Source organism: Gorilla gorilla, chromosome 7 (genome assembly GCF_029281585.2).
Source record: "Gorilla gorilla gorilla isolate KB3781 chromosome 7, NHGRI_mGorGor1-v2.1_pri, whole genome shotgun sequence".
In the NCBI taxonomy this organism is placed as follows: domain Eukaryota; kingdom Metazoa; phylum Chordata; class Mammalia; order Primates; family Hominidae; genus Gorilla; species Gorilla gorilla.
In genome coordinates, this window is record NC_073231.2 from 86,159,491 (window position 1) to 86,185,085 (window position 25,595).

The following is a 25,595-nucleotide window of genomic DNA, read 5'->3' on the forward strand; positions in this document are numbered from 1 at the left end:
GGTGGATTAAAGGAATAAATATGAAAGGCCAAAATATAAGACTTTAGAAGAAAGTATGGAAGACTGTTATCAATGAAATTTAAGAAGAATTTCCTAAGCATGACCCAAAAGAGCTAAACATAAGATAATTAAAAACACTGATTACATTGAAATTAAAAATTGTAGCTCCTGAGAACATACCATAAATAACTCCACTTCATCATAAGATACCTAAAACAAGTGGGGAAGAAAGGAAGCATCAAACTGAGAGAAGAAGTTCCAATCACATATAACACATTAAGGAGATACACACACACACACACACACACACACACACACAGACTAGCTCGCTCACTGTCTCAAAACTCCTATAATTCAATGATGACAAACAAAAAATGAGAAAAAGCCACGAGTAGGTACTTTACAGAAGAAATAAAAATGGCAATAAAACATATGAAAAGATTTTTAACTTTATTAGTAATTGAGGAGATGGAAATCAACTCCCTACAGAGATAATCATATTATATCCAGTAAATGACTGGAAATCACTAGGCCTGGAAATATCAAATGCTGACAAATGTAAAATGATGGGAACTCATATCTTGCTGAAATAATTGGCAGTATCTGGAAAAAATAGCCTGTTCATCTTCAAGGTCCAAGTAATCTACTCTCACATATATAAAAAAACACTTGAAAGTGTATACCATTAGACACGTACACGAATGTTCCTAGTAGCATTTTTCATACTAGAAAAAAATCTGATAATCACCCAAATTTTACTGACAACAAAATGAATAAGTAAATTATGGTATAGCCACACAGCTGAATATTGTACTTCAGGGAAGTGAATCAACTAGGGATAGTAAATGCAGTAATACAGATGAAACATAATATTGGGTAAAAAAACAAACTGCTGAAGAATATGTAGACCACAATAAAATTTAAATATATCTCAAAAAGAAGCAAAAGTAACCTATGTTTAGGAGTACACACATATTTGTTTAAATTATTTTTTAAAACAACAGAATAAGCACAAAATTTAAGAGTGATTACTTTTAAGAAGGACCAGAAAAATGGGTTAAAGGAGAAATATGTAGAGGAGTGAAAGATGTTGATTACTTCTAAGTATAGTGGTAAGTTCATAGATATACATTTTCATCTGATACTTTTTAAAAACTATATTTATTCATATGCAACAATTAAACAAAACACAAAATGTTTTACTTGAACCAGGTTTTACAAGGGGATCTTCATAAATAAAGAACCATTGGCGCCTGTAGTCCCAGCTACTCAGGAGGCTGAGGCAGGAGAATGGCGTGAACCCCGTGGGGCGGAGCCTGCAGTGAGTCGGGATCGCGCCACTGCACTCCAGCCTGGGCGACAGCGAGACTCCATCTCAAAAAAAAAAAAAAAAAAAAAAAAAAAAAGAACCATTGGTAGGAACAGGGTAGTAATATTAGGAAAGCTTGTTTTAGATGTAATGCCTATGCTATATTTCCTACAATGGGAAACGTGTGTGGGCCAGGGGTTCCTGCCCACCTCTTTTGGTTAACAGTAGACAGTGACTAGGGCCTCACCCTACTCCGTATGAGGAACTACCAGGCCTACATCCTTCAGACACTAAGATAAGTACAAAAATATTAGTCCTTTCATAAATATGGCCTCTTATCACTTACATCCTGAGATGTAATATCTAAGACACATTAGATGAAGGTTAAAGGAAAACAAGCAACCTCCATTTATGGGCCCCTATGTTCTTGTCCACAAGAGAAACATGGCACAATCTCTAACCTCATGTTCTTAAAATGTTCCTTCCATACTGTATAATCTTTCCATATAATCACATTCGTTTTATTAATACCTCAATTCTTTTACCCTAGCAAGAAAAGGCTAGCTCCCAAAAGGTGAAACGTTGTGTGCCAACATTCAATTTCACTCATGCAAAGGGTTTAGGATGTGATACGGTTTGTCTGTGTCCCCACCCAAATCTCACCTTGAATTGTAGTTCCCATAATCCCCACGTGTCGTGGGAGGGATCTGGTGGGAGATAATTGAATCATGGGGGTGGTTCTCACGAAAGTTCTCATGAGATCCGATGGTTTTACAAAGGGCTTTTCCCCCTTTTGCTCAGCACTTCTTGCTGCCACCATGTGAATTAGGACATGTTTTCTTCCCCTTCTGCCATAATTATAAGTTTCCTGGGGCCTACCCAGCCATGTTGAACTGTGAGTCAATTAAATATCTTTCCTTTATAAATTTCCCAGTCTCAGGTATGTTCTTATAGCAACATGAGAACAGACGAGTATAGGATGTAAGGTGGAAAGATAAGGCCTAATAGGGAGGAAGAGGTGAACCATTGGCGGTCATCTTCATACCTTATGCTTTTGTCATTATAGGAACCTTCAAATAACTTCTTGAATTCTCAAGAAAGGACAGTTTCTACGTTTATACACAATCAATGCATGCATTAAATCCATGGCTCTCATTATCCTAAGGAAATTAATTCAGAAACAGAAAACCAAATACTGCATGTTCTCATTTATAAATGGGACCTACACACTGGGTACACATGGACATAAAGATGGCGGCAACAGACACTGGGGACTACTAGAGTCGGGGAAGGAGGGATGAAAAAGCAACTACTGGGGCCAGGAGCGGTGGTTCATGCCTGTAATCCCAACACTTTGGGAGGCCCAGGCGGGCGGATTGCCTGAGGTCAGGAGTTCAAGACCAGTCTGGTCAACATGGTGAAACCCCGTCTCTACTAAAAATAGAAAAAAATTAGCCGGACATGGTGGCGTGCACCTGTAATCCCAGCTACTCGGGAGGCTGAGGCAGGAGATTTGCTTGAACCAGGGAGGCGGAGGTTGCGGTGAGCCGAGATCGTGCCACTGCACTCCAGCCTAGGCAACAGAGCGAGACTCCATCTCAAAAAAGAAAAACAAACGAACTATTGGGTACTATGCTCACTATCTGGGTGACAGGATCAATCATTCTCAAACCTCAGCATCACACAGCATACTCAGGTAACAAGCCTGCACATGTACCCCCTGAATCTAAAATATAAGTTGAAATTATTTGGAAATAAATAAATAAATCCATGGCTCTCAGTCTTAAGTTCCCAAATTGGGAACGACCTGAGGAACTTAAAACAAACAAACAAACAAGCAAACAACAACAAACAAAACCTTGGGTCCTTCCCACTGAGATTCTGACTTAAGTGCTCTGAGATCAAGGCCTTGGCATCAGCTGACTGAGAACTTCAGAATTAAACTCTTTCTCTTCAGAATTTCAATTACACACATGGATGTTTCTATAAACAAGGGTTACATTAAACATTTGGTGCTCATCTTTTAATCTAACGTATTCCAATAAAACCGTTTAAACTTTTAAATAACTTAAAAAAAAAAAAAAGTAAATGCCCACACACATTCAAAGCACCTATGATGTTCTCGCCTAACCCTAGGTGACAATACTACAGATGTTTTCCTTTCTGCAATTTTGAAAAAAAAAAAAAAAAAATGGCTTTCAGTGAAGACAAGGGATTTGTAGATTCAAAGCCTGACCACTATTTCTAGCAGCAAGACACTTCACTGATAAATTGCTAAAAATAGCCAAACCTTGAATATTTTGACACCTAATCTCCAAGAATCAGGAGTTTTCAACACTTCTCCAGCAAGGTGGCTTCAACATGAATAATCATAATAGAGGCACAAGAGTTTCATAAGCTCTATACAGGGATTGCTTTTTGCACGTTATTATGGTCACAAGAGATGCAGAATTCACGTTAAAAGAAACTCAGAACTGCATGAGAAGAAGCAACCGAAGTTTTTATTTATTTATTTTATTATTATTATGATTATTATTATTATTTTGAGACAGAGTTTCCCTCCGTCGCCCAGGCTGGAGTGCAGTGGTGCAATCTCGGTTCACTGCAACCTCCACCTCCCGGGTTCAAGCGATTCTCCTGCCTCAGCCTCCCGAGTAGCCGGGATTACAGGCACCTGCCACCACACCTGGCTAATTTTTGTATTTTCAGTAGAGATGGGGTTTCGCCATGTTGGCCACTCTGGTCTCGAACTCTTGACCTCAGCTGATCCATCTGCCTTGGCCTCCCAAAGTGCCGGGATTACAGGCGTGAGCCACCACACCTGGCCACCAAAGCTTTAAAAGTATATCCAGTCACTCTTTTTGGATGTAGATTTATGGCTTTTTGAGGATATCATGGACATATTACTGCCAACATGGAAAGCTGTCTTCAAAATATACATATTTTATATATATTATATATAATTTTATATATATAATATGTATATTTTATATAATTTTATATATATAATATATATATTTTATATATAGAATATAATTTTTATATGTAATATATATTTTTATATATTATATATAACTTTTATATATTATATATATTTTATATATTATTTTTATATATAATATATATTATATAAAAATATATAATATATATAATATATAATATATAAATATATAATGTATATTATATATATTTATATAATATATTATATATATTTTTATATATTATTATATAATAATAATACATATAAAATATATTTTAAAATATAAATATTATATAAATTTATATATTATATATTATATTTTTATATATTATATTATATATTTTATATAATATATAATATATATTTATATATTTTATATATTTTTATATAATATATATTTATATATTTTATATATTTTTATATAATATATATTATATATTTTATATATATTTTTATATAATATATATTTTATATATATTATACAAAATATATATTATATATATATTATATATATATAATATATTTATATATAATATATTATATATAATATATTTATATATTATATATTTATATTATATATATTATATATATTTATATTTATAAATATATATATTTTATATATTATATATTTATATTTATAAATATATATATTTTATATATTATATATTTATATATTTTATACATATATATATAGAGAGAGAGAAGTTATTTAGGATCTCCTAGTAGATTCATACTGAACAAATTTATTATTAAGGATCCAGATGTTAAGTAACTGGAACAAAAGCTTAAGATTAAGACTTAAGACACCCTAACTTTTACCCAAACACAAAACAAATTTACAATGCAAACCTTTTTTACAATATTATTTCTGCTACACCAAACTGCATCCCTCATATCACGACCTCAGCATTCTGTGAGCCAAAGGAAAAAAAAAAATCTCTGTAATTTCAAAGATATTTTAGAAAAATATAAACATTTTAAATAAAAGGAAAACATCCTTTAACAGAAGGGTAAAATGATCAATAGTCTTTAGTCTTCTGGTATCATTCTTTTAAATTCCTTTGTAACTCTATTGATTACTTTTGTTATTATAAGCCTGAAAGGGAAGAGGCAAGGACAACACTGAGAAAATGAAGACCTGGATTCATGGGCAGGGACGGACTGAAATGACCTCTAAAAGCCAAGCAAGCAACTTCACTCCTCAACACCTTTTTTTCTCATGTACAAATTTGGACTTTGGCCTGGAAATTTTAGGGCCCTTTTTAGCAATGTAATTTTATGATTGTTTTTCTTTGCAAATGGGAAACAGAGAGCCACAGAAACTCAGTGATCAAGTCAGTGTTCAATAAAGGGCCATGACATAACACTATTCTACAAATCTAGAAAAAGTGTTGTATGCCCACAGCTCAAGCGAAGATAATTACTGAAAATGAGGACCAACTGGCTCCCTGATTCTTTAAATCTCTTAACAAAACATGACCAAGTCATTGATTTGAGACAAACTGGAGGGCCAAGTGCCATATCTTGTGAGTTTTGCTGGAGTCATGATGCTTCGTGAAAACAATTTGATAAGACTTCAGATCTGCAAGTTTAACATGAAATTTCATATATCTGGTATCTACTAAAAAAAAGAAAGAAGTCAATCTAGCAAGAGGGGTCCCATACACCCAACTGAGCAATGGTGAGCTATGGAAGAGGGTGCCTAACTCCTCCAGGTCTTCTCCTGCCAAGCCACTTCTGCATTAGTTATACATGTATGCATTAACCTACAGCCACCAATTTAAGAGAAATCAAAACAAAAAAACAGATTTCTCTTACAGTTGGTACATTCTTGAAAATGCTTAAGCCAAGGATTACCAACGTCATTATGAAGTCCCATTAACTTGTCCTGCAATTTCTATTTCCAGAGTATTTTCCCTTTACTGAAGGTTTGATGCATATTTAAAATGCCAAGAAAAGCTTCCTGAAATGATAAAAAATAATGTGAATAAACGGTACAGAAAACAAAGGGCGGCATCACGGAAGGTCAGAGCAGGAAGGAGCCTTAATGACAATTTAGTCACTGCTTCTCTTACAAATAAAAAGAACTAGAGAAAAAAGTGATGTTTCAAGTACACATAATTGTGAACTTTCCAGCCCCCCACATTGCTAAATGGAAAGGAAGTTTTGACTTGAAGAGGAGAAAGGAAACAAGAAAAGACCGAGCGTAGGGGGTTAGATGGGAGACACCATGGAGAGTGAAGTGATGGTTAGCAGAATTAAGCAGCTGACTTTTGAGTCAAAATTGTGATTACATCCCAAGTTTAAGTGTTACTAATGCCATTTAAATTAATGGCATATAACTTTAATGATATAAGTTTGCTATGATGATGATATATGACATTCTACTAATATATAACACACACAGATATCCATGAATTACAGTCCTTATCACCTTGACAATTATTAATAATTGACTCTACAATGGTCTTCTCCGCTGCAGAATGTGGTAGGTTAGAGCTGTCTTTTCACATTGATATCCTGGAGATTGGTGTGCATTGCAAGTTAGCTGCTAAACTTTAGAAAACATCAGATGGATATTTTTATTTTTTGCTCTAAGGTGAAAAATAAAATTAATAACAAACCTGTTATTTCTTTATAGCAAACCCCCAAAACCTTATATCCCTCCCACACACCTCACACTGACAAAACCTGTGAACATCTTGATTGCTTTTTTTAAGAGAAACAACTTTGGAAACCTCCTGATACAATCTGCTAGTAATCACTGCAGCTTCTGGTCCCAAGACTGAGAGAGAAACAAGGGCTGTCTATTTAGAGGAAGGATAGATTCTTTCTTTTCCCAGTTCCTTTCAAAAGGCTTACAACACAGTTATAGTTCTCTGGCAAAGAACTGTATTTTGTGCTCTGTATTTTTTTTCCATCTCTCTTAAAAAAAATGGGCTAGACACTTCTTAATGACATATTGATGGAAATTGTTATTATAAGTCTAATTGTATTGTGCCACTAAACTACTTTCGAACACAAATCAGAAGAATTTAGCTTTACAACTGGACACAGAAAGTAAAAATAAAGCACATACACTCAAAAGTAATAATAAAGACGAGGTATTTAGAAAAGTACGCAGATTGAGGAGCTAGTATACTTCTAAAACATTGGTGTCTCTAATGGCATATTTATTTAATTAATTAATTTTTTTGGAGGGACAGGGTCTTGCTCTGTCTCCAGGAATGGAATGCAGTGATTATGGCTCACTGTCACCTCAAATTCCTGGGCTCACACAGTCCTCTGACCTCAGCCTCCCGAGTAGCTGGGACTATAGGCACGAACAACCACGTCCAGCTAACTTAAAAAAAAAAAAATTGTGGAGAAGAGAGTCTGGCTATGTTGTCCAGGCTAGTCTCAAACTCCAGGCCTCAAGCCATCCTCCCACCTCAGCCTCCCAAAGTGCTGGGATTATAGGCATGAGCCACTGTGACCAGCCTGTAATAGCATCTTTAAAAACAAAACCTGAGAAAAACTACTGTAATTTGTTATTTTACTTACTTTAATAAACTACTTTAAATCCCGATTTTTCAAAAGTTCTTCAGAATATTCTACACATCAATTACTCCATACTACAGCATGTTATTTTTAATATATTCATAAAGTTACTGTCCTCCAATCATTCCTGACACATTTGTGACAGCCCTTTGTCCCAGACAGGGCCATTTCTGTTTATAACCGTGAGAAACATACCACCCTACAGGCCAAGAAGGCACAATAGGCAGTGAAATGAATTTTTATCCATTTATTTCTCTTTCTGTCTCCGATGCTTATACATCCACATCCCTGTCAAATGGAATATGAGTGAAGTGCTGTATCACCCCACCTCAGTATAATCAATCCATGTGCTAATAAAATAGAATTACATGGTAACATCATCGAAAAGGTGCTGAAACCATGAAGGCTTGGCTTCTAGTCCTAGCACTGTTTATCACTACCTGTTTAGGTTTGTTCGGCTTTGGTCAAAAAATCTCTAAAGTCAACCCTAATTTCATCATCTGTTCAATATTAGGGTGGGTGCAAAGATACAAAGCAATCAAAATTAAGTGAGTCCCCTAAAAATGTTAAGTTGCATGCACATGAATTAAACAGCCACACATAATAGGACCACATGATAGATGTCACTTAATCATCTTTCTAGATGAATCTATCTAGGAATGTAGGCCTTAGTATCTGTCTAAAACAAATGTCAAACCCTCTTACAACTATTTTATTCTTCCTCTGGCGAATAAAGTTTCCTGAGGGTTTTATCACAGTATTGAGTAGATTTTTGAAATTTTATTCTAAATATTTATGCCTTAATAAAGTTCGAGTAACACACATTATTCAACATGTGCTATGGGACAAGCCCTATCAGGTACTGGGTAAGTAAAAGTGAATGAAATGGAACTTGCATCAAAGGCAGAGGGGCATGACACAACCTCCACACCATGTTGGGATAAGGATCCAACCGCTTGGGAAAAATCACTACCCCATATGGACTCACTGCTCTGTTTTTTTTTTAAATAACTGTTCTCATTCTATCTCTTGCTTAACTATAGCCTCATCCCCTCATTATCCTGAACTCCGGATCATTCTTAAGCATATGTAGCTCCTGCCAAGAGAATAACGTGAAAGAGTGCTACAGAAAGTTAGAAAAGCCTCTTATTTAACAAAAATCTGACTTTGGGCAAACTGGTAAAATTCTGGGTGAGTCAATTTCCTCTTTATGACAAGAAATAAATTAGATGCCGATATAAGACCCCAATTAGCTCAAAAGGAAATCCAAGACTTTTAAAATATTGTGAAACTGGAGCAGCATCTTTCCTTATAAATGCTTTATATTGCATCAGGACGGCGCCCTCAGAATGCCTATTTGTTTTATAAGTGGCTGTTTGTCTGAGTTAAAATTGACATTTGTGTTTTCTTACTCTTCAATTGGCATTTTAAAAATATTCTTACATGGAATTCCACTTCATACTGGCTTGCAAAAGAAAAAACAATATTGAAAATAGAAAGCAAGAATTACTATCGTCTGTGGCCCATAGATGGTGTCATCTGGGAGTTTATCAGAAATGCAGAACCTCAGGCCCCTCCCCAGGTTTATTAAATCAGAATGTGCATTTTAACAAGATCTGCAGTAATTCAAATGCACATTAACATGTGAAAAGCACTGACTTGTGAGTTTCAAATATTACCAGCTTAGCTTCCATAACCCATGATCATTTGACTTCCCCTTCTCTCCCAGTAGGTTTATTACACTAAATTCAAATAAAGACGTTAACTACTAAATAAGTACTGTTGCTAACAGAAGACACCAATGACTTCTAAGCAACCCTAAACTACCACATATTTATTTAGAGGCAAATCTTCTCCAATATTGAGTAAATACGTTCTCTTTAATAATAAGTTGCTGGCCAGGCACGGCGGCTCATGCTTGTAATCCTAGCACTTTGGGAGGCTGAGGTGGGCAGATCATGAGATCAGGAGTTTGAGACCAGCCTGACCAACATGGTGAAACCCTGTCTCTAAAAATACAAACATTAGCCAGGCATAATGGTTCATGCCTGTAATCCCAGCTACTCGGGAGGCTGAGGCAGGAGAATTGCTTGAACCTGGGAGGCAGAGGTTGCAGTGAGCCAAGATCCTGCCACTGCACTCCGGCCTGGCAACAGAGCGAGATTCCATCTCAAAAATAAATAAATAAATAAATAAAATAATAAGCTGCCAACATCTGTGAATTGTATCACACAAAGCATAGTCATCCCAGTGGTGGTGAGTCCCTTGAAGTAGTTCAGACAGTTTCTTCACTGTGGCCTCTTGCATCTTCTCCTTCCTATGCCTGCCTACCAGTTACTTACCTTCCCAAATGTCTGTGATGTAATTTCCCCTCTGACTTATCTGACTGGGAAGCCATAGCATTCAATTTAGGTAACGACGAAACATCTGTAAAGTTTCTTATTCAAATCCCACGTGGTTACAGTGATATTTTCCCACCTGTGGAAAAATACCCTTAAATACAATGTGGGCTGGAGTGGTGGGGGTACCTGTACCAATCTTTCTGGGAAGGAGGGTTCTTTTGCACCTTATGAATCCAGTAATTTGGGGGCAGAAAGTCAATATTTGCATTAAATAAAGCCAACATTGACCTCTCTTGGAAGACAGCTTTCAACTTTTTCAGTCTCCTCATTTATAAAATAAACTATCAAAAGAAAAGAAGTTGATAAATGGGTACCAATATACCACTTAATAGAATAAGACCCAGTGTCTGATAGATCAGTAGGGTGACTATAGTTTATAATAATCTATTGCATATTCCAAAATAGCTGGAAGAGAACAATTCAAATGTTTCTAGCATAAAGAAAAGATAAATATCAAAAGGTGATAGATAACCCAGTACACTGATTTGATCTTTACTAATTATATTAATGTATTAAATTATTACTTGTATCCCAAAACTATGTACATGTACTATGCGTCAATTTTAAAAAGTGTTAAAATTTAAAAATAAAAAATAAAAGCTACTCTGAAGTTTGAAAAAAAAAGTGAGACTGGTCATATAAGAAGAATACTGACCTCATTTTATCCTTGTCCTGATAGAAACAATATTCAGAAATATTTTATGCTCTATAGTGGCCTCATATCATCTGAAAAATGTTACTACTTGGTTATTGTTTCTACTTTAGCCCCATAAACACAACCCTCATATTTCTATCACTGAATTCAGTGAAGTGGTGTGGGGGCAGTGGTGGTAGGGTGAGCACAAAATACTTAATACACAGCGAAAACATACTCACTTTCAAGAGAAAATTCCAAAACCACAGGAATTAGCAGTGGATTTCAGATAACACAATCCAAAATGAATACATTAACATCCACCTAATTCTGAAAATTATCTACGCACAGCGTGTGTATGCACACAATAAGGCCATACGATGCAATGTGGCACAAACAATTAAAAGTTCTTTTCAAAGTGGAAATGCAAAATAGAACGAATATCTATTTTCTATAAATGAATCTAGCCATCTGCCTCACAAGAGCAGCAGCAGGAGTACCCAAAACAGCAGAAACAGCAGCCTCTGGTGTTAACAATCTATTCTCAAATCTCATGCTCCACATTTCCCTGGCAAACAAGGCTAAAAATACAAGACATGCAACAAATAGTCTCGTGGGATCTGCCGTTCCATGGATGGCGTATTCAATCAGAGTCATATTTTCTGCCGAAATTCAAAATTGAAAACAAAAGCAAGCTATCATATTGGAAACTGGCACTCAGAATTTTAAGTGTGAATCCAATCCCAAAGTATAGTAAGCTGAATGGGGAGAGGGTGGTTATTTTCAAACAACACAAATCTTTTAGATTTATCTGAACATATTTATAGACTTATTTAAGGTACTCTAAATTCCTCTATGCCTCTTGATAGTAATAAGGATATCATTTGAGTACTTTTGTCATCAAAATACAAGGGTCATTTTCTTTTCTGCATAGTTCAGAAAATTGTCTTTGTTGTGGGCCCTGGAGTCAGATGGAGTAGGTACAAATCTGGGCCCTACTATGTCCTAACTCCATGGCCTTGGGCAAGCTTTCAATCCTGTGTCCCTCTTTTCCTATCTTACAAATGGGGGTAATCACAGTACTTACCTCAAAGAGTTATCTTCAGGATTACATCAGTTAATGTTTGTAGAACATTTAGAATTATGACTCTCACACATGAAGTAAGTACTATTATTAGGAGTATTATTTCATACTTAACTAAGTATGAAAGTATTAATAATAAGTATTACTATTATTTCATGTAAGTATTATTTCATATTCAAACAAAGTTGCAGAAATGTATTTATTATTTTAAGGAACAGGTACAATACAAAAAGAGTGCTAACAACATGATAATAGGTCTTATGCCGGCAGTAGCCATTTAGAAAGTAAACGGGTGAGGCCAGATGTGGTGGTTCATACCTGTAATCCTAGCACTTTGGGAGGCCAAGGCAGAAGGATCACCTGAGCCCAGGAGTTCAAGACCAACCTGGGCAAAATAGTGAGAGCTAATCTCTACAAACAAACACACACAAAAAATTACTGAGCCGGGTGTGATGATGCATGCCTACAGTCCCAGCTACTCAGGAGGCTGGGGTGGGAGGATCACTTGAGCCTAGGAGTTCGCCACTGCAGTGAGCTATGATGGCACCACTGCACTCCTGCCTGGATGACAGAGTGAGAACCTGTCTCAAAAAAGAAAAGAAAAGAGAAAAGAGAGAAAGGAAAAAGGAAAGGAAAGGAAAGAAGAAAAGGAAAAGAAAGAAGCAGGGAGCAAATAAGTGTCTCTACATAGAATATGTGACTAAGAATGAAATAGAAATAGGGAAAGTTTCCATTGATCTATTCTGTTGAGCAGTTAGTTCATGAAGGTATCAGAAGGAGGAGGAAGGAAGAGAAGACAATGATGTTGCTGGCCAAGTAACAGCCTGGATGAAAGGACAATCAGCATTAATGGCAAAGGTGTAATCAAGAAGGAGGGCACATCTGGGCTCCCTGTGAACACATGTGCCTTCCCATTATGAGGGCATCACACACCACCACCACCCCCTTCCTTAAGAGGATGCTATGGAATAAATCACTTGTCTTTGGGATTAGATTTTAATACATGTCTGAGTCTCTAGCCTAGATATTAAAAAAAAAAAGCAGAACGGAAGGATATCAAACATGCAGTATCTCCCAATAAACCAATTCCCTGATAAACACTGGCAGTGCTTTAAGTTGGGTACTACATTTGGTAGGAAGAGGACAACAGAAACAAATTTACGAAGCATTGAGACAATAAACAGAAAAATGATTTCCTAATCAATAAGACAGTGTAGAACTACCTGACGGATTCAGTCATCCAGTCCTGAGAGAGCTCAGAAAAGGATCCACAGCTCCAAATGTTTCCCTCCCCTATGAGGTACTACTTAAAGAACCACAGACCCACCGATAGGTCATCTGGAGAGCAAAAAAAGTATGCAAAGGGTGATAAGTGCTATCTTTATAGGGCTAGGTCAGAACAATTAATCTCTTCTTAAAAACTGAGATGCTTAAAAGATCTCTTAAGAAGGTGCCACTGGGCTGCTCAAAATAAGAGCACAACCCAAGAATCGGGAAAAAATAAGTCTGGCAGGAAATAGGGGAAAAAGACTCTCATAGTCCTAGGAAGAGAAAGATTTGTGAGGAAAAGGAACAGAAGAAGAAAAGTGGGAAGGAAGAGGGTGGCCTCACAACATTCATTAAGGAAGAAATGACTATAGATTTTAAACTATATGAGCTAGACAGATAGATGGATTTAAGTATGTGTAAATCACAAGACTATTATTATGCCTATGTAATAAATGTGTACTTCTCTTGCCATTAATGCATTACTCTAGTTATTGCAATCAAAATTTCATTGTCCAGGAAATGTTTTAAAGCGAGAAATTGTATGAAAGCTCAGCCTGTCTAAGATTATCTTCCTCTCTGCCTTTAATGACTACAGTATCTTATGTACAGTATCTAAGGCAAAAATAACAAGCAGATGAACAGCAGTCCCCCTTTTTTTCTTGAAGAACAAAAACAAATCAGTATGACAACATGATGTGGATTCAGTTAGCACTTGGCAGGTCATGAATAACTTTTAAACAACCTCCTTTTAAGTTGGAAAGTGTAAAAATATACAGTGATCATGGCACCAGAGTGCCTTCCTTACAATATGCCGACAGGCAGAGATGTTCATCTGAAGAGCTAAGTCTTGCTTACAAAGGAGGGAAACAGAACATTGCTTCTTGGGCCACTACTGGGCTCTACAACATTTCCTTGTCCCAAGGGTCTTCCTCTTAGAGTATATTCAAAACCAATTTGAAATCTCCCTCTGATTTGCAGAGGTTTATACATAAGTATGGAGGGAAAGAAAAGAAAAAAAAAAGTTTAGTGCAATCATTTTGGAAACAGATAAATGATAAATACGGTAAAGAAAACGCTACTGAATTGTTAAATATTCTCGTAACAGCAAGGCAAATGGCATAATTCTATACCCCGTTGGTTAGGGCAAGCAAAGTATCTTGTTTCAAATCAACAAGAAAAGTCCTAAAGAACAAAAACTATTAATTGGATAAGTAAGAACAACCTAGAGCTAATCCTAGAGAGTATGGTGAGACTAGTGGTCAGGCAAGCATGCCACACCAGTGCATCTTATCTTGGTTTTAATGAATGGACACCTTTCTGGGAAGGGAGAACTTCATAAGCACTGAAACACACCCTCTATTCTGAAAACTCCAATTACGCCCAACTGTGCAAAGCCAGGTGCATGTGGCTTCACCGGTTTCACAGCCTGACTAGTGCTCATTTCTTGAGGACTCTCTGACAGTTGCTAAGGGGAATGGGCCTCATGCCCCAGAATGTAAAATATGACATGGGAAATATCAGTCAGATTTACTGCTCCACTCCATGTGTCTTGCATATTACTATGATCTGTGCAAGACATTTGTTGTAAATAAGCCTGCAGAATGTACAGCATGTTTTCCAGGAGACCTTTAAAGAACAGCTTGCAGACAAGGGGTGCTAGCCTTAGTTTCGCAGCCAGCAAAACTCCATCCAAGAGGCTGCTGGCATGTCCCCACCTCTTGTTTCGAGTTGGCTTCAAGACAACGTCACCAACCCAATTCCAAGGGTGAGTACCTGGAGTTAGTGACTGTGAGGTATTCCACACGAATAGTAAGTGGAAACTCAGACATTTAGATCAACATTTAGAAAAGACCCACTTTCCCCATAAGAGTGTATTAAAAACAACTGAGAGCTGACTTTGCAATGAGGCATTTGCCGTACGTACTAAATTAAATGGCTGAAGCTTGTGCTTCTTCCAGCACGAGAAGGAACTGTGGTTCATCATAACCCAGGGTGTACAATCACCGACGCTCATTTTTAAACCTCCCCTGCTTCTTAAAAAGCCCGCTCCATTAAGAAAAAAAAAAAAAACTTTTCAGGAAATGAAATGCAAATGGGCAAAGAATAGGATCATACAATGGAGAGCCTCTATCAACCTCTTAAAAAGAAAATCTTTCTAGGCAGCCGGACTGCTTTTAATACACCATAAGCTTTTATAAAAATGAGATAACATTGGTTCTTTTGTGATCGTCCTCAACCCTTTCCACCCTTTCACTCTCCAGGCTGGTCGCAGCATGTTCAGGAGACCGAACAGAGCAGAAGGTGAAGTGGTCAGCTCAGCTCCACCTCCCCTGGCAAGTGTAAGGCAAATCATTTAACGGTATCACATATTCTAAGCCTAATGGATGGAACACAGAGAAGGAAAAAGGGAAAGAAGGGCGGGAAGGCAAAGCTTCCGATTTTTTTCAAAGGTAAAGCTCCGGTACTTGAGCTGTGTGTGAAACTGCCTCTGATCATCTTCAAAACAACTCCTTGGGATTTATCTTTAACTTGATGCTGCCTGTCCTCGCTCAAGGTGGAGCTGAAACCAGTTGCGAAATTTCCCTCTGCTGGAGTCCAGAGGATCCAAGAAAATGGGGTCTAGGCTTCTAAGTCGGAAAGAAGCAGAGGTTTCCCTGCGGCTCGGTGGGGCCCGCGCTTCCAAGCCAGAGTAGGCGCCGGGAAGGGAGAGGAGGCGCCTGGTGAGCAGCCTCGGGCCAAGTGCTCATCCCGGCTGGGCACTGTAGGCGCGGTTAAACTGGAATGGTGCACGCCGCTCTCCCGAGCTCCCGCACACACGCGGCCTCCGCCAAGCCAAGCCCAGGGCTGGCTGGGACCCCGGGCTAAGGACGCCCGAGGGGTGCCAAGCTAGGCGCAGAGCTAAGGGACTTCAGCATGGGTGTTCCTCCCCTAAGGGAAAAGACACCCTCTCTGTTCAAGCCCACCCTACAGACACTCCCATCACCTGGCCCGTCTCCCCAGGAACTCTCCGACATCGCTATGGGCGCTAACTCGACCAAGCTCGGCTTGAGAGGAAGTGGAGAGGAGAGGGGAGAGCGAGATTGGAGTGAAGACCGGGCTACTCCAGTCTGCAGCAATTGGGGAGGGCTTGGAATATGGAGCAGGCAAGGAGGGTCAAGGAAAACGGTAGGGGCCCGGGTCACAGCCACCTGTAGGATTGCGGCAGATCGCAAACTTGGGTTGGAAGGCTGTGGTCCCCTCGGAGTCCTCCACTCGGCTCCCATCCGGTTGGGCTTGGAGCGCCGAGGTGCAGGGCGCAACTTGGGAAGCCAACGCCATCGGTGCGGGTCCCGCTCCGTCAGGCTGGCGCCCCTGCGCCCTCGCCCCCAGCTGCCCGCTCCGCCCAGCGCTTACCTCGGGCAGCCGCAGTCCCTGCCGCCCAGAAGCACAGCCCCAGCCACGGGAGCCAGCGGCGCGCCCCTCCGCCGCCGCCTCCGGTGGCCGCCGCTCTCCCCATGCTCCTCGCCGCGTTCCGGAGGGCGGCTCTTCTTCACGCTCCGGGAGCCCGGGAAAGGGTCAGCGATGAGGGTCCCGAGTCGAATGGGTCTCGGGAGTCTTCAGAGAGTGACTCTGCTCCACGATCGCTTCCTAAAGCAGCGGGGCAGGGAGCTCCGAGCCGCCGCTGAATGGGCACCCCGAGAAAGGGCGCGTCCCCATAGCTTCCCACGGCGCGGCGACCGCTGCCGCCAGCGCGGATGCCGGAGTCGCCCGCAGTCCCCGCCGCGCAGTTCCCAGCCCTCGCGCCGCTGCCGGGCCCCGAACTACGGAGCGGAGGCGAGAGTCCGCATCGCTAATGAGACCCCCGCGGCCGCCCCTTCCCCTCCCCTTCGAGCAGCAGCCAATGAGCCGGGCTGGGGCGGGGCCGCGGGAGGGGCGGTGACGCGGCCGCGCTGGGCTGAGGCCCGGGAGGCGCAGGTGAGCCAGAGGCCGCTCCACGTGCCCCCGGGGCGCTTCGGGCCCCGCCTGCAGCCCCCGCTCGCGGAGAGAGGAAGCGGCCTGGGAGTCGGGCGGCGGGGATGCGGCCACGCCGCGGGGAGCTGAGCGGAGCCGGCTGGCCTCTTGGGGCGAACGCCGCACAGATATGTGGGCATCTCGGATGCCTAACTCAGTCACCTGCTTCCAGGAGACCTCCGTTTTGTTCATCTACTTTGAGCCCTTCTAAAATCCTGCCTCTCCTACTTCCACTTTTTCCCATTAGATCAGACATCACTCAGGAAAACATCCTGAGAAAAAGAAAGACTTAAAATAAATGCGTAGTGGGAAAAAATAATAATGGAGTTACTCCATTGCTGCAACTATGCTAACTGCATTCATATAAATAAAGAAGTGGGGAATAACAATCATGGGTGCATTAAGGCTTGTATAATCGATTTTTATTTTTGCTTTATTTTTTTTCGAATTCCCTATTCTGTTGTCCTGAACACTCCGGAATCTCCAAACTTTTCAGAAGCTCCCTCATTTCGAATGGCTCCTATTTTTGTCAGTTTTAATCTGAGCCCAAGGAATTGCCTTCTGGTTAGTATCAGGGAAACGAGTGTCGACTTAAAAAGGAAGAAGGTGAGGCGAAATTAATATAAGTAAGAGTTTATTTGGACCAAGTGTGAGGATTGCAACTCAGGAGTATAGATTTAAGTTGTTTTGAATATATATTTTGATTAGTAGTAGTTATAAGTGGATTCTTAAAGGCAAAAAAAAAGGGGGATGGGGAGTGGACTGATGTAACATTGTTTGTTAGGAATTTATACTGGTTTATTGAAATAATGTCGATTAGTGATTAGTTATATATAGTTAAGTCATAGGAAGTGGGTTACACTGATGTGGTATTAGGTTAATTTATAGCTATTTGTAGTAATAGTATGTAGTTTTAAGAAATGAATATATAGTTTAAAGGAAGGAGTAGGGCATGATTGTGGTCTCATTCTAATGTCTCTCTGGGCCTGACAATTAAAAGGACTTTGAAACGCGCTGGACTTTTATAAGAAGAAGGAAAGAAGACTCTTTTTTTTTTTTTTTAAGTGTGGCTTGTTTTAGATAGATTATCAAATTTTTATTTAACTGCTTTCGAAAATACCTCACGGTTGCCTCTTCCCTCTGCTGGAGGAGTAACTTTAGAGAGCTTGTCCTAGGTCACTCAATTTCAGAGCACACCCAGGAAGTTGGTGGGGAGTCCCAGGCTCCCCAATTGGACCACCTCATTATCGCTGCCAGGATCGAGTCCTCAAAATGGCAGCAGAGCTCACCTTTTGCCTGGTAATCCCCCATAGAAAAGGGAGCCTTGGTTTGAAAGGCAACCTTCCCAGCAGTTCCTCACTGCCCACGCTCAATATCAAGTACTTTTCAAAAATCCATGTCTCCCGCCAATGTGCTACCTGCTCCCAAACGCCTTTCTCTGAAGAATAAACAGTTTAAGGTGAGGTAATTGTTCTGGATGAGGTAATTGCACTAACTCACTTTCTTCCGAGGAAAAGGAAGATAATAGGCAAAAAAGATTGATTCTCTGATAAGCACATGTGCCAGCCTTCTCTTGAGTGCCACCAGACACGTGAATGTCTGTGCAAGAAGCCGATTGTTTCCTCCGGTCGCCTTGAGGCTCAATAAAAGGTTTGGGACCTAGTCAAGAAAACCAAGCTCTGGGGAATGGATGCTTCAAAGCAAAGACTGATGTGGGGCTGGCTAGGGACTTGCCTGGAAATCTCTTTAGAATCTTGGTAAATGAGGGTTTTGTCCTTTTCTGCTTAGAAGGTGAATTGAGAATTAATCTAACAAATATGCTTTACCTGTCTTCTGGAAAATAGTCATTCATCGCCTGACTTTCCTTATTCTTCAGGACTATGTGGCAGTTCTGTCACAAATGAGGATTTTCTTAGAACAAAAAAGGAAAAAAGAATTACTATGTGTCCAAGAGACTATTTAAGTCTTTCTACTGACCCACTGGGGGCAAAAATAAAATCAGTTTTATTTTGAAATGGGATATAAATAATAGATAAGCTAATTTTAGGTTAATAATTCAAGTAAAATTGCAATGACAAATGAGAGTGAAGGGGGAAATTAATAACCTTTTAGTGTATACCATGCTCAAGGATGGAGTCTCTCATGCAGATTATTATTTTAAAGCAGAACCAAACCCTGCAAGGTAGGCGTTATTATTCCTATTTAGCAAGTGAGGAAAGTCAGATTGAGTTTAAAGGTGATTTGCCCAAGATCACATTAGTAAGTGGCTGAACGTCATGAATGATACACTAGTTTGTGTAATTTTAAACCCAAGATGAAGGCTGAGGTAGCATCCATTCAATCAGGTTTTCCAGAGATAGACTTTCCACCTCATCCTCCTCAGAACTGTTTAGATACCGGGTTGACAGAAGTTGGATCTTTAGTATTATACACACTGTATTAATTGCACATCACTATTATGTTCCAGATAGTAATATACCCTGTATTAATCTAATCCTGGCTATTTTTAAACATGTGTGAATTGTACTTTATTCCATTATGGAGAAATATGTATATCTATTTGGAGAAATAAGTTGAGTAGTTGCTACCCAGGATCACTGTCTCTGGCCAAGAAACAGCAGGATGTAATAGAACTTTCCTGAGATTCAAGACAGGCAGAGGCTAGGCGCTGACACTATCAGGGACTGGTTAGATAGCCTCGGCCAAGTCGAGATCTCCTATCTTCTCTTCTATAAAATGAGAATGTTTGACTAGATGATTTTAAGTTCACTCCTTTTTTAGGAGCCATCAATTTTAACTCTACCATGTTATAATTTTGAATACCCAAAATTCTCAACTCATGATGATTCTGTCCCCATGACCTAATCATCTCTGAAAGGCCTCGCCTCCTAATATCATCACATTGGTGATTAGGTTTCAACATATGAATTTTTGGGAGAGACAAACATTCCAACCATAGCACCAGGTAATATTGATTCAATGAATAGACTTTATGAAGTGTTTTTCTCAATTATTTGTAGTTTGAATTGACTACACCCATTTTCTAACACTCTACCCATAAAGATAAAGAGGTAGAAAGCTTCTACTTCCATTGCCATTTGATCATCTCTAGCCCGGCAAGTTCCAAAAAATAGAAAATATTTAAGTCAAACTTGGAGGAGAGGACTTACAGATTGAGCATGGATAGATGAGCCCTTCCACATATAATAAGTATTTTTTTAAGCAGTTTATTATAATTCCTTAGGAAGAGCTCTACGTTATTATGGAACACATTGTTTTACCAACATACATGATATAAGAGCGGAAAACTTCAAGAGACATTAAAGAATGTAGAAATATTCTCCGTGATTAAGGGAAAGAATTTGTAGTTCTAGGAGATGGGGAAGGCAGAGGAGAGCCAAGTAATTGGTGAAAAGCCAAGCCTGCTAAGATATGGCCTTCCTCCTTGCAGCTGCAAATCATCATTAAGGTTATGGAGGTGATAGAAATCCTAATGAGAAATGGTGAAGGGATTGGACAGGCACACCTCATTTCATGGGGCTTCACTTTATGGCACTTTGAAGATTCTGTGTTTTTTACAAATTGAAGGTTTACAGCAAGGCTGCATTGAGAAAGTCTATCAGTGCCGTTTTTTTTCCAGGCACATGTGCTCACTTCATTTCTCTGTGTCACCTTTTAGCAATTCTCCCAATAATTCAATCTTTTTATTATTATTATATCTGTTATGATAATCTGTGATCAGTCATCTTTGCTGTTGTTGTAATTGTTTTGGGACTCCATGAACCATGCTCATATAAGACAGCAAACTTGATTTATCAATGCTGTGTGTTTTCTGACTGCTGCACTGACTAGCCATTCCCCTGTGCCTCTCTCCTTCTCTCACTGCCCTTTCTCTCTCTCTCTCTCTCTGTCTCTTTTTCTCTCTTTCTCCTTAGGCCTCCCGATTCCTTGTGACTCAAAAACATTGAAATAGGTAAATTAATAAAATCAAATGTTAGACACAATTAAGATAGCGATGAATGCATGTTGAAGCCAAGATAAGCCAAAAGCTATGCGTCTTGTGCCAAACAGTTAGCCAACTTTTCAATGCAAAGGAAAAATTATTGAAGGAAATTAAAAGTTCTACTCCAATGAAACCATAAATGACAAGAAAGCAAAACAGCCTTATTGCTGATATGGAGAAAAGTTGAGTAGTCTAAATAGAATATCAAACAAACCATGACATTCTCTTAAGCTAAAGCCTAATCCAGAGTAAAGCACTAATTCTCTTCAACTCTATGAAGTCTGAGAGAGATGAGGAAGCTGCAGAAGAAAAGTTGGAAGACAGCAGAGGTTGATTCATGAGGCTTTATGAAAGAAGCCATCTCCATAACATAAAAATGCAAGATGAAGCCACAAGTGCTGATGTAGAAAGTGCAGCAAGTTATCCAGAAGATGAGCTAAGGCTCATTGATGAAGGTGATTACACTATACAATAGATTTTCAATGTAGGTGAAACAGCCTTCAATTAGAAGAAGATGCTACCTAGGACATTCATAGCTGGAGAGGAGAAGTCCATACCTGACTTCAAAGTTTCAAAGGACAGGCTGACTCTCTTTTTAGGGGCTAATGCAGCTGGTGACTTGAAGTGGAAGCCAATGTTCATTAACTATCCAAAAATCTTAGGGCCCTTAAGAATTACGCTAATTTTTCTCTACCTGTGCTCTATAAATGGAACAACAAAAGCTAGATGGCAGCACATCTGTTTACAGCATGTTTTTGTGTGTGTGTGTGTGTATGTGTGTTTATTTTTATTTCTTTTTTTGAGACAGAGTCTCACTCTGTCATCCAGGCTGGAGTGCAGAGGTGCAGTCTTGACTCTGCAAGTTCCACCTCCCTGGCTCAAGGGATTCTCATGCCTCAGCCTCTGGAGGAGCTGGGATTACACACACACACCACCACACCCAGCTAATTTTCTGTAGTTTTAGTAGAGATGGGGTTTTGCTATGTTGGCTAGGCTGGTCTCTAACTCCTGTCCTCAAGTGATCCACCTGCCTCGGCCCCCCATACAGCATGGTTTGCTAAATATTTTAAGCCCACTGTTGAGACCTACTGCTCAGATAGAAGATACCTTTCAAAATATTACTGCTAATTGGCAACACAACTGATTATCCGAGAGCTCTGATACAGATGTACAAGGAAATTAATGACTGTTAACACAGTATCTTCAGCCCACAGATCAAGGCTAATTTTAACTTTTAAGTCTTATCATTCAAGAAATACATTTTCTAAGACTATGACTGCCATATACAATGATTCTTCTATTGGATCTAGGCAAAGCAAATTAAAAACCCTCTGGAAAGGATTCACCATTCTAGAAATCATTAAGAATATTCATGATTCATGTAAGGGGGTTAAAATATCAACATTAACTGGAGTTTGGAAGAAATTGATTCCAAACCTCATGGGTGAATTTGAAGGGTTCAAGATTTCTGTGGAGGAGGTCACTGCAGTGTGGTGAAAATAGCAAGAGAACTAGAATTAGAAGTAGAACCTGAAGACATGCCTGAATTGCTGCAATCTTGTGATAAAATTGAACTGATGAGGAGTTGCTTCCTATGTGAGAGCAAAGAAGGTAGTTTCTGGAGATGGACTCTAGTCTTCTTGAAGATCATGTGAACATTGTTGAAATGATGACAAAGGATTTAGAATATCCCATAAACTTAGTTGATAAAGCACCAGCAGGGTTTGAGAGGACTGACTACAATTCTGAGGGAAGTTCTACTGTCAGAAAAATGCCATCAAACAGCTGAGGAGAAATCTTTCATAAAAACATGTCAATCAATGTGGAAGACTTCATTGCTGTCTTATTTTAAGAAATTGCCACAGCCGCCCCAACCTTCAGCCACCACCACCTGATCAGTCAGTCAGCTGCCACCAACACTGAGGTAAGACCCTCCACCAGCAAAACGATCATGACTCAGTGACAGCTTGGATGATCCTTAACATTTTTAGCAATAAAATTTAAAATTAAATTTAAATTTAAAGTTAAGGTATGTTAGACATAATGCTATTTTATACTTAATAGACTACAATATAGTGTAAACATAACTTTATGTGTACTGGGAAACAAAAAAAAAATTGGTGTCACTTGCTTTATTGCAGTCATCTAGAACTGAACCTGCAATATCTTTGAGGTACGCCTGTATTTTGAGTCTAGATTACTGAAGATAAAACAGACACTCAGAAAAGATAAAAAATACCTTAGACATAAAAACATTCAAAAAGTATGGGGAAACTTTTTGATTATGCTAAATCATACACTAGATTCTTTTAGAAGCAGAAAGCCCTTCATTCAAAATATGTACCAAAGCAAGAGGTCAGAAGTCAGTGAGATTGAGTCCTTTGGGAATAGAACACATTTACTGGTCATTAGAAATACAAATCAAAACCACAATGACGTGACAGTTAGAATGGCAATCATTAAAAAGTCAGGAAACAACAGATGCTGGAGAGGATGTGGAGAAATAGGAATGCTTTTACACTGTTGGTGGGAGTGTAAATTAGTTCAATCACTGTGGAAGACAGGATGGTGATTCCTCAAGGATCTAGAACCAGAAATACCATTTGACTCAGCAATCGCATTACTGGGTATATGCCCAAAGGATTATAAGTCATTATACTATAAAGACACATGAACATGTGTGTTTATTGCGGCACTATTCACAATAGCAAAGACTTGGAACCAACCCAAATGCCCATCAATGATAGACTGGATGAAGAAAATGTGGCACATATACACCAAGGAATACTATGCAACCATAAAAAGGATGAGTTCATGTCTTTTGCAGGGACATGGATTAAGCTGGAAACCATCATTGTCAGCAAACTAACACAAGAACAGAAAACCAAACACCACATGTTCTCACTCATAAGTGGGAGTTGAAAAATAAGTGGGAGAGAACACATGAACACAGAGAGGGGAACATCACACACCGGGGCCTGTCAGGAGGTGGGGGCTAAGGGAAGGATAGCATTAGGAGAAATACCTAATGTAGATGACGGGTTGATGGGTGCAGCACACCACCATGGCATGTGTATACCTATGTAACAAACCTGCATGTTCTGCACATATATCCCAGAACTTAAAGTATAATAAAAAATTAAAAATATAAAAGCTATACCTGAAAGGGAGAGAAGATGAACATGTGAACATTGAAAAAAGACTTAGGGGAAGAAGAATTGAAAATAAGTCCACAATGCATTTGTACATCATAATTTACCTAACCTTCTGGACTGAATGGGGAGTTTTAGCTATGAGTACTGTAAAAATCTTTCTTAATGTTGCTGGGGTCTTTTAAAGTTGCACACAGTTCCTCTCCTGGGCATGAGCAACAGAGGCAATCTTCCCATACTTGGAATGCTAACATTGTAGCTTTCCTTTCCTTGAAACTGGTGACTATCTCTGAAGACCCAACTAACAATTTATTTCTGGCTCTGTTACCTCCAGATGTTTCTTATAAAAGCCCCTGTCTCTATTAATCATATAATTATGATAATAAATAAAAGAAAACAAAAGATCAATTGTACAAAAGGGCAACAGCTGGCAACTTCAATTGGTGAACTTGGCAATGCAATTCAAAAGATATTCCACAAGTGATATTTCCATTGGGAATACTCCATGCCAGTCATTTTCCCAGGATGGTCTTGTTCAAAAGTGGCACATTTTAGAAGTGCGTGTGGCTTACAGAGAGCATGCTGAATTTTATTCACCACGGTGTGTGCTCACAGCCCAGCTCAAGATTCATGAACCTGCTGGAAATTGGAGAAAAATGATGTTAAAAGCTGGGGAGCTGCAAGTGCTTCACATGTGATGTTCTATCTGTGTAAAATAATTCAGGTTAACAACCTTCCCTGTTAAAGGCAACATGGAATCGTTTGTTAAGTAAACTCTCACACACAAAATTAGAGAAGTCTATTTTAGAGATTGGGCTATGAAGCAGCAATAAAGTGCAAAAATCCAATACATTTGTTTAAAAGGGCAGCAGGGCACCAAGATACGACTTTAACTAAAAAGGTTTTCCTGACACTGCAAGTGTGCCTTGACCATTTTGTACACTGGGAATTCTTCCTAGAAGCAGGCATCTTGGAGTTCAGCTGCAGCTACTGACACAGACGAATGAAAGAACTTAAAAATAATAACAAGGAACACAATTCTTTGACAGTAAAATTAATGTGTTAGTACTTTTAAAAATAATAAACTGTGGTGAGAAAAGATGAGATGTGTTAACTCATAAAAGATGTAGCCTCTGATGACAGCAGGACATGCAACCCCGAGTTACCTTACCTTGGCATTTAGCATCAGAAATGTGACAATTACACATCCCAGCACTTGTAGGTCTTTACAG

The 25,595-nt window shown here is 39.2% G+C and overlaps 1 protein-coding gene across 7 annotated transcripts in view; it reads right to left on the minus strand.

Moving 5' to 3' along the window:
- UNC5D (unc-5 netrin receptor D) overlaps positions 1-17,069 on the minus strand; it is a 550,673-nt gene extending 533,604 nt beyond the window's left edge. For 4 of the 7 annotated variants that reach the window (XM_055349504.2, XM_055349502.2, XM_019032845.4 and 1 more), the window contains exon 1: positions 16,612-17,069. In XM_055349504.2, the coding sequence (XP_055205479.1) occupies positions 16,612-16,714 (103 nt within the window). In that variant the 5' untranslated portion in view covers positions 16,715-17,069. The remainder of the gene's footprint in view (positions 1-16,611) is intronic. The other 3 variants (XM_055349503.2, XM_019032846.4, XM_055349505.2) reach the window with 2 other exon arrangements.
- Between the last annotated feature and the right edge of the window lie 8,526 nt (positions 17,070-25,595).